The sequence below is a fragment of the Alligator sinensis genome, unplaced genomic scaffold, assembly GCF_000455745.1.
Source record: "Alligator sinensis unplaced genomic scaffold, ASM45574v1 scaffold1242_1, whole genome shotgun sequence".
NCBI lineage: Eukaryota > Metazoa > Chordata > Crocodylia > Alligatoridae > Alligator > Alligator sinensis.
The window spans coordinates 437760-447703 of record NW_005842833.1 but is presented as its reverse complement, the minus strand read 5'-3'; the positions used below and the strand labels follow the sequence as shown (position 1 = coordinate 447703).

Below are 9944 nucleotides of genomic sequence, written 5' to 3'. Positions count from 1 at the left end.
CAATAAGAAATCACCAGGAATAAATGCTTTTTGGTGCCCGTCATTTCTTTTATAACTGGCCACGACCCGTCCCCAAGACAGGTATGATCCCATCTGGAGACGGTAGAAGGGTGCATGAACAGCAGCTGCAGAAAGACACCCTCGCCCGTGGCAGGTGGCTTCAGCCCCCCAGATGCACTGCTGCTGACCTCAGGGTAGCTGTTCTCAGGCCACAAAATGTTTAAAACCAGTTTGAATGGGAAATAGTGGAAAAAGAAATCATCCACAGATTGGACCAGGCTAAGTATGGGTTAAACAGGGACCATAACGTCTTATCTCATTCCCTCCTGGGCTGCTGCCGGGCTGCCTGCATGGGCTGCCTGCACAGTCCCTGAACCACACAGAGCCCAGTGCTTCACTCCACGGCTGTAGGGCAGCAAACTAAAACACCCTGGAGGTGTTTTCGTTTGCTGTCCCCCAAAGTCATTTAAGGTGCATTACACCACCAAATGTGCTAAAACAGCTGGAATTAATGCACGATGAGCCACCAACACATGCAAACACCAACACCATTAAAGCAGTGCAAAAGCACTTAACCCGCTTTAAAGTGTCATGCACACATGCCCCTCATTTGTCTACACACGCCCCTTGTTCCTAGCTTTTGTTCCCCGTCCTCCCTCCCTCCTGCTAGTCTAGTCTAACCACTCACTCCACTTTACACTGCTCTGTGCTGTTCTTTCACAGCATCTGATGAAGTGAACGTGGGTTCAGCAGAGCTTGTGCTCTCTTTACGTATGTTAAATCTGGTCAGTCTATAAAGGTGCATCTCTACCCTGCCTTCTGCCTGGTCTAGAGAAGCCCCAGGGTGTCTTACCCTCTGAATCAAGCTGGCAAACTGGAGGTTTTTGGAGAAGGAGATGTTGAGGACGGTGCTGTAGGCGTTCTCGCCCTTGTTCTCCAGTATGGCTTCCACAGCCACCCTTCGCCTCGTGCTCTCGATGATGAAAATGGAGGTGTCGAAGGAGAGGGTGTAGATGGAGCAGTCCGAGTGCGACTTGCGGAGCACCCGGTGGCAGTATTCCCTGCAAGAGAAGTGAAGCGATACAAGAGAGGATCAGGCTTCAAGAGCCCGTGGGGACGTGTTTCAGCATACAGCTGTGGAGCTGCAATCTGTGGCTCTTTCTGTACCTGAGAGCACGGCAGCACGTATGGTCTGCACACACTGACACAGCACCCTGAGCTGAGAGCTGGTCCAACAAAGCACATGGACATTTACTCATACTTCATTTAACCTGGTTATACAAATGGGTCATAGATTCATAGATGTTCGGGTTGGAAGGGACCTCAACAGATCACTGAGTCTTACCCCTGCATAGGCAAGAAAGAGTGCTGGGGTCAGTTTGCAAAACCAGCAAGTCAGCACTTGCCTGGGAGATTCCCTGTAAAATGGTGTGTGTCTTTGATCCCCTGCACCCAAAATTATACAGGCCAAGCTCTTTAAATCAGCCCCTTAGGTATGTGTCAATGTCATGATCAGCAAACCTCAGGTATAAGTTGGCATTTGACTTGGTCATGTGGCTACCAAATGGCACACAAAAACACATGTGGTGCTGTTGTTGCCATATTGTCGCCTGAACTTAATCAAAGAATCATAGAATCACAGAAAATGAGGGTTGAAGGGAGCTCAGGAGGTCACACCTAGTCCAACCCCCTGCTCCAAGCAGGGCCAGCCCCAACTACATCGTCCCAGCCAAGGCTTTGTCTACCCGGGTCTTCAACACCTCCAAGGATGGAGACTGCACCACCTTTCTAGGTAACCTGTCCCAGTGCTGCACCACCCTCCTCGTGAGAGAGTTTATCCTAATATTGAACCTCAATTTCCCTTGCTGCAACTCGAGCCCATTGCTCCTTGTCCTGCCATCTGCCCCCACTGAAAACAGCCCAGCTCCATCCCCTTTGCAGCCCCCCTGCTATTCAAGGCTGCTATTCAATCCCCCCTCAGTCTTCTCTTTTTCAGACTAAATAAACCCAGTTCCCTCCTTCTCTTCTCACCAGTCCTGTCCGCCAGCCCCCAACCATTTTCCTTGCCCTTCACTGGACTCTCTCCAATTTGTCCACATCATTCCTGTAGTGGGGGCCCAAAACTGGACACAGGACTCCAGACGTGGCCTCCACAATGCAGAATAGAGGGGACTAATCACTTCCCTTGATTTGCTGGCAACGCTCCTACCCATGCACCCAGGATGCCGTTCGCCTTCTCGGCACCAAGGGCACACTGCTGGCTCCTGTCCGGCTTCTTGTCCCCTGTCACCCCCAGGTCTTTTTCTGCAGCGCTGCGGCCCAGCCCGTCACCCCCGCCTGTACCTGTGCATGCGATTGCTCCGTCCTAAGTGTAGGATTTTGCACTTGTCCTTGTTGAATCTCATGAGATTTCTTTTGGCCCCGTCCTCTAATATATCTAGGTCACTCTGAATCCTAGCCCTACAGTCCAGCATATTTACTACTCCCCCCAGTTTGGTGTCATCCACACACTTGCTGAAGGTGCAGTGCATCCCATCTTCCAGGTCGCTGATGAAGATATTGAACAAAACTGGCTCCAAGACCGACCCCTGGGGCACGCCACTCAATGCTGGCTGCCAGCTAGACATGAAGCCATTGATTACTACTCTCTGAGTCCAATAATCCAGCCAATTTTCTATTCATCTTACAGTCCATTCATCCAACCCATACTTCCTTAGCTTACTTCCAAGAATGCTGTGGGAGACCGTATCAAAAGCCTTGCTGAAGTCAAGGTATGCCATGTCCCCTGCTCTCCCCTCATCCACAGAGCCAGTCATCTCATCACAGAAGGCAATCAGGTTGGGCAGGTGTGACTTGACCTTGGTGGATCCATGCTGACTGCTCCTAATCACCTTCTCCTTCAAGTGCTCAGACATGGATTCCTCGAGGACCTGCTCCATGATTTTTCCAGGGATTGAGATGAGGTTGACCAGTCTGTAGTGCTCCAGATCCTCCTCCTTCCCTTTTGTAAAAATGGGCACTATATTTGCCCTTTTCTGATCGTCTGGGACTTCTCCCAATCACCATGAGTTTTGACAATAATGCCCAGCAGCTCCACAATCACATCGGTTGACTCTCAGCACCCTCAGGTGCTTTGCGTCCGGTCCCATCGACTTGTACACATCCAGCTTTTCAAGTCCCTAACCTGTTCTTTCACCACTTGGCTGCTCACCTCCTCCCCAAACGGTGCTGCCTGGTGCACTAGTCTGGGAGTCGACCTTGCCTATGAAGATCGAGGTGAAAAAGGCGTTGAGCTCTTCAGCCTTTTCTGCATCATCTGCCACTAGGTTGCCTCGCACACTTTCCCCCATCTTTCTTTTGTGGCTGAGGAAGCATCGAGGTGGTGGCACTGAAGTCATGAAAGTGGCTTGGGCACAAATAGTCCCTTCTTTGAAGACAGCATTTATTCTACAACTTAAGCATAAGACAAAGAACCAGCAGAAACCTCCCCCAAGTTAAGACTCAACAGAAACTTTGCATAAGTCTTAGGTTGTCCTGAGGACGGAGCATCCTCCTGCAGCTGGCCAGGCGTTCGGGTGTCTCTGGGGTCTGCAGTTCTTCTTGGCAGGTGTGGCGAGGGTCCACAGCTCTCACTTTTGCTTGCTCTTTCATGGGTGATCTGCACCCCTTCTCCCCTTTGGTTGTCTTGATAATGGCATGTCTTTTGCTCCCTTCAAGACGTTTTCCTGGCCTTGTCTTTGTCCCTCTTAGGATGGTTATTTGTTGGTTTTATAGTGGGTTTCCCCAGGTCTTGTCACTTCTCTGGTATGTGTTATAGAAACCCTACTGCTCACTCAAGTGCTTTGACATCTAATCTGCTGCAGCCCCTTGTTTCCAGAGACCACGTAGGTGATCGACTCAAAAATGTCCCCTCCAGCTACAGAACGGAGGGGCCCCGAACGATTGCGACTCTGCCGTGCCGTTTGCCACCAACGTCCTGTTTTGTATAGGATGCTGCTTGCGGGAGTGTTTGCCAGGCAGAGAAATCAGAGGCTGTGTTTGAACATCTGGACCTACTGGCTTACAAACCCGATATTTCTCCTTATCACCAAGATAAAGAGAACAAGAAATACACGTCTCTTGGTGTCCGTGACAGTGCAAGTAAATCTCTCCCTGTCAAGTCCCAGGCAGGTCTGCAAGGAAAGGAGCTGTATGTTTCTGAAGCAGACTGGATGCAAGCTCTGTTTTGCTGTGGTTGTCAGGTAATGCTGCCTGGTCTCCCTATTATCTCCTAATAAAACATAGCGCTGAAGAGGAAGAAAGAGGTCTGATATCAAAATACCGTATTTCCCTGTGTATGACACACACGTCCTCCCCCAAAATCAGCTGCTGGAAATTGGGGGGGTGCATTATAATTGAGGAAACATGATAAGAGCAGTTTCTGTTGCTTAAACCTCTGTCAAGGGAAAACAAGAATAAAGCTGCATGTGCTGTATGCACGCCTCCCTGATGTTACCGCTTTCTGCCCCCATCAACCCTCCCGCTGGTGGAGACTCACAAGGAAAAACCTTTTCTTTCTTCATTCTGCTTTTCAAAAACAAAGCGTATATTTATTTGGAGCGTGCTGTAGGCATGAAAATATGGTATAAGGTAATGCTTAGCTTCAGTGTCGTTGCCCCCAATCCTCTCCCCAGTATAAGTTTGCTGATAGCAAGAGTCCCACCAGAGAAGGGGCTGGGCTCTGTTACGGCAACAGGCAAAGTACCCTCTTTGCAGCCTTTCCAATGGATGCATCACTTCTATTTTGTAAAATGAAAACAGAAAGGAAAGGAAGGGAACGTGCTGGAGCTGGGCTTGCACGCTGCTGGTCGAGTGACCACAACAGTGTTTAGCAACAGAGATTTATTCCGTTTGCTTTTCTTGGCCCAAACGATCGCTGTATTTATTTCTCTTTCAGGGCTTGATTCAGCCTCCACTGTTGTCAGTGGACACGTGGTGCACACCAGCATCGATCTCATTGACCGTACACGGAGCTCTCTGACCCTTGCAGCCAGGCGAAACACGAAGGACACAACTCTGCAATGAGAAGCCCCCCTAAAGCCAAGGGGACGACCCACCTGTGTACTGGGGTAGGAGGTGGGCAAGAGCCATACAGCAAAGACTGTGATTAAGGTCCCCCCACCACCTCTTCTTCTGCTCAAGAGTGCTGTGTTTGCATCAGCACAGAGGGGACCGCTGCTTTGAGGCCACGACACAACTTCATCTGGGAATATCCTGCACGGGTTTACGCCCCGTGCAACCACGGCCGACTCTCCCGCGAGCCATTGCCCCTGATCCGGTGCACCGGTTCCTAGAAAGCTGGTGCACACGTTCAGCATCCGAGCACGTGTTTTCCTAAGCCCGGTGACTGCAGCATGGGCAGCCAGGCCACACAGCTGGGAACGCACAGCAAAGCAGAAGAAAAATCGGAGCCATGTCACAGCTGGGCACGGCTTTGCTTCTAATGCCGCACCGCAGGATGCACCGATGGGGAAGGAGTCAGAGGAAAGGAGGACTCCTGCTTGTGCTGGAGTGGGAAAAGTCTACCTTGGGGGGCTGGGGTGGGCTGGAGTTTATAGCAAACTGGGCGATAGCTTGCTTCCCTACCAAGCACCGAGCCTGGGTTTTAACCCAAAGGCCCAGCTGTGTTAGGGGACGGATGGAAATGCTCCCTGCAGCTCCAGGATGCTGCACAAGCATTTCAAATCCTTTCAAGCACAAGGGCTCTTTTAGGCTGAAACGTGACTTGGAATCGCAGAGCCATGAGGTTTATAGTACAGGAACCAAAAATAAACTCAGGGAGCGCGGATCCAGCCTCACGGCCTGATCCCAACCCAGCGCAGACACGGGGAGTCCTCCCCCTGATTTCAGCTGGCCCTGGAGGGGGCTCTTACTCTCCCGTAGCTTTTTAGTACGAAGTATTTTGAAGTGCTCACAGAAAACAAGACATCAGCTTGTTCCCGCGGGGCACGTCAAGCCCCTAATTGCTCAGTGGGTAACACTGGCTTTCTCCCTTTTATTTCCTGGTTGGTTTCCTTGGGGTCCATCTTCCTGGCACCAAACACAAGGTTTATCATATCAGTCACCAACAAGTCCCAGGATTGTGCCCAGAAAGGGACTGTCTCCCGGGAGAGGAAGCCCACAGCTCTGGAAGAAGGCAGCGGGCAGAGGAGGCGAAAAGGATGGGAATCTCCCGGCTTTTGCCAGGAAGCATTTCAGTCAAACCAAAGACGATAAGCAAAGGGAAAATGCAAAAATGAATGAAACACGCAAAGACGCAGAAGCAGAATTGCCACAGGATGCCGTTAAGGCCGAGAGCTTGGCGGGGAGGAGCTGGATAATGGCCCATTTCCATGTAGTGACAATAAGCACTGGAAAGGATCTTGCACATCCTACTTGACGGCTTTGCCAACAGTGGTTCGCCCTGCCGCTGGGCTGTGCATTTCTTCCGCCGCCTTCTCAAGCAGGTGGGACTGGGACTGTTAGGGGTGGGAGACTGGTTTATACAGACCTCAAAGCAGGGAACGGGGATTAGAAAAACAACAGGGCAAGAATTACTGTCAGAAAGCAGATTTCCAGGCATCCCCCAGCTGACTGCATTTTAAGCCACTTTACTTGGAGAAGCAGGCAGAGGAGCTGACTTTCTTAGCTCTTGGTGCTAAGGCTGGAGACCCGGCTCTGCGGGTCGCTAGCTCGTCTGCATTAGATACGAGGCAAGCCTGCAGCAACGTGGTCGGAGCTTGCAAAGGGAATCCAAGTGAATGCATCGCGGGCACGGAGCGGCTACGCCTCCCGAACACGCCTCTGAAATCCATCATGAAGACCAGCCCAGCAACCCCGAGAAACAAAAGCTCATCAGTTTTGATAAACCCTTACGAAACCAACAGAAAATGTGATGCACGTGCTAACCAGAGCTCTGTGGTTCTCCAGATGCAGGCGTGCTCTTCATTACGATTGAGCTCGTCATTTGTGAACACCCTGCAGATGCGCTCTCTTGCTTATCCACGGGTAAGAGATATCAACCCCAGGGCAAAGGAAAAAAAGAGGAAGAAAAGGCACTTTCAGAGTTCAGGATAAACCCCTCTGGCAGGAAGAAACCTGGCCATGTGCTGAGTTCAGATATCTGCCCCATTCTGTGACACTGCTGGGTGGGGAACGGGGCATTTCTCACTGGGCCATCTACTCACATGGCACTCGGGATATCGGTTCTGGCATCAAGGAAGAGGTCGGGGACGCAGTGCTCATCCTCGTTGCAGCCGTTCCAGAAAGGCACCTCAAGGGGGAAAGACAAGAAACGTTGAAATAAACCTGTCTTTGCCCGATGCCGGCGGAGCGGACTTCGCACAGGCTGTGCAAGTGTCAGCCACACAAAACCCAGGGGTTAAATGGGTCAAAAACCCCACCATACAAATAGAGAATGCCAAAAGTACCACATCAATAATATGCAATGCAGACTAACAGGACAGACATCCTGTGGCTCGTCTCCCTGGGTGGAAGCTAAAGGTGGGGGAAGTTAGCCGACCAAGGTTATCATTCGGCTTGCTTTTGCTTTGCATTTTTAATTCCCCTGCAAAGCACAGATGTCTCCATGCATTAGTACAGATCATAAACCAACTGTGAGGACTTCATGCTTGATTTCTCTGCCCATCAGAAATTGCCCAGGAATCTGGATCTGAAAGCAGCAGAGTGCAATTGCCCCAGGTAGAAGCAGGGGAGAGCTGCACCTTAGAGACTCGCTAAATCCCCGATGCATCAGCTTTCATGAGCAACAGCTCGCTTCAACAGATGCTATGGGAATTTGCCCTGTGCAAGGGAAGGGAATGTCATAGGCTCATAGGAAATGAGGGCTGGAAGAGATCTCAGGAGGTCACATCGAGTCCAACCCTCTGCTCAAATTTCCCTTCATAGCGGAGCAGCTAATGAAGTAAGCTGTTGCTTATGCAATCTGCGCACCTTGGATTTAGCCTGTCTACAAGGTGGAAAGCCAGCGGCTTGCACTCCTCACTGAAATGCATGCCTCACACACCAGCAGCACCACAGCCAGCAACCTCATGGGTGATATGCAAGTATGAGAAGGCTACTGTCCTTAGCTAGGCTCCTGGCTGGCTCAGAACCGGTGCAGGCATAAAGATGGTTTTGGGGTGCTGCACTCTCTGGGGCTGATTGCCCATCTAAGTCCTTCAGGGGTTCCTTGCCTTATGCCACTGAGATGCAGTCTCTTGGGGAGCTGGAAATAGGCCCCAGCCCTGTCCCACCCTGTGCTGCCATTGCCCTGCCTCCCAGACCCGCTTTCCAGCACAGGGGCGATGGGATCGTTCCCACCAACTTTACACTCTCCATGTGCACAGGGGGATTTCCCAGCTGCTAGAGCCTTGCCATGTACCCTAGAGTTACAAGCACAGCAGAGGAAAAGTGGTGGACCGCAGCCCGGGCCCCTTACTGTATTTCAAACGATGCTTCTCTTGACGTTGAGCTCCAGGGACAAGAGCAGGGATGTTTTCTCTGTGCCTTGGCTTTGTTATCAAACGGTGCTATTTATTCCCTCTCCCTGTCCTTGGCTGAAAGGTGCCACAGATTCATAGACGTTAGGGTCGGAAGGGACCTCAATAGACCATCGAGTCCGACCCCCACTAGTGCGATCACTAGACCGATCACTAGTGCGAGCCATGACTTATTCTGCTACGGCCTATCCTAGGCACAGTACTTTCCTCGGAGTCTAAATGCTGTTACGTACAGAGACTTTAAGGGAGGTTGGCCAGCCGTCATCCAGCATGGGGCCGTTGCTGGGATCCTCCAGGTCATATTCCACCGAAAACGTCACCGGCTTCACGTAGTCTGCTGTGTCCTAGAGGCGGAGGAAATGCACCGTTAAAACGATGGGCATGCCTAGTGCAATAACACTTTACACACCGTCTTCTTTCATCTTACGGCTCAAGAATTTGACTTGAAGGCCTGAAGCAGCAAGCACAGCACCTTAACACGGGGTATTGCACATTGGCTATGCAAATAGCACGACATGCACGTACAAGTACATTTGTTGGTGCACATGCATCTACGTGGGCACGGGGGTGCTAGGAAAGCAGATCGCTTTCTCCGAAAGAGTTGATTATCCCGGAAGGAAGTGCTGTTTCCTCCAACCCAGGGTCCCTGGGGCTGTAACGCTGGAAATGACAGCCACCGCTGTGGTGCTGATGGGCCACACGTTGAACAGGGCTGTGCACGTGCCGTTTGTACGCCTGGCCCTCACTGCAATCCCGGAGAGTGTTAGAGGCTCCTCGTTCCTCATCTCAACTGTAGATTCAGATCCCAGCACCAGTGAAGCCTACAGGAGTGTGAGGCGGGGGTCAGGGAAGCTCCCTCCAGACCAGGACTGAAACCTCCCCAAAGCATGAAGGTTTTATCATCCAGGTTTGTCTCCTCTGTCCCATCTGCGTGTGTTTAGTTTGGTCCAGTTTGTGCATCAAATGCTTCTTTCCTGGCTGGTCTGTAACCCTCAGGAGCCTTAATTCGCCGCAGTCACCCATGCAAGGGGCTCTACAGCTGTGACAAGTGCCTGGAGTTTGGGCAAGGACATCAGAAGACATTTTTGAGGTCCGAGTAACAGGGGCCCGTCCTCACAAGTCACGGGCTGCCCTGGGGTCACTTCCCCTTGCCTACCTGCCTGCTTCCTGGGGGGCTTCTCTTCGGGACGGGGCCCCTGGGGTCAGGGCCACTTCCACTTACCAGCACATGGAAGTTCAGCTTGTCACAGTGCTCCCGTCCCGCCAACAGCGTGACCCTCTTGTGCGTGTGCCTGTCGCTGTTCTCGTCCAGGTGAGCCCGCGGCGTGTACCGTCTTTCGTCAATGGTGGCGTTATATTTTATTGCTGGGGAAAAAAAAAAAGAGAGAAAGATGCTCAGCCCTGGACTCGTTGACACGGTTAACA

At 51.5% G+C, this 9944-nt stretch overlaps 1 protein-coding gene across 2 annotated transcripts in view; it reads right to left on the bottom strand.

Annotated features, from left to right (window-relative positions):
- ITGA11 (integrin subunit alpha 11) overlaps nucleotides 1–9944 on the bottom strand; it is a 146818-nt gene that overhangs the window by 32591 nt on the left and 104283 nt on the right. For both annotated transcript variants that reach the window (XM_014525567.2, XM_006035413.3), the window contains exons 17-20: nucleotides 9742–9884; nucleotides 8753–8863; nucleotides 7206–7291; nucleotides 854–1061 (exon numbers count right to left, since the gene is read on the bottom strand). In XM_014525567.2, the coding sequence (XP_014381053.1) occupies nucleotides 854–1061; nucleotides 7206–7291; nucleotides 8753–8863; nucleotides 9742–9884 (548 nt within the window). The remainder of the gene's footprint in view (nucleotides 1–853; nucleotides 1062–7205; nucleotides 7292–8752; nucleotides 8864–9741; nucleotides 9885–9944) is intronic.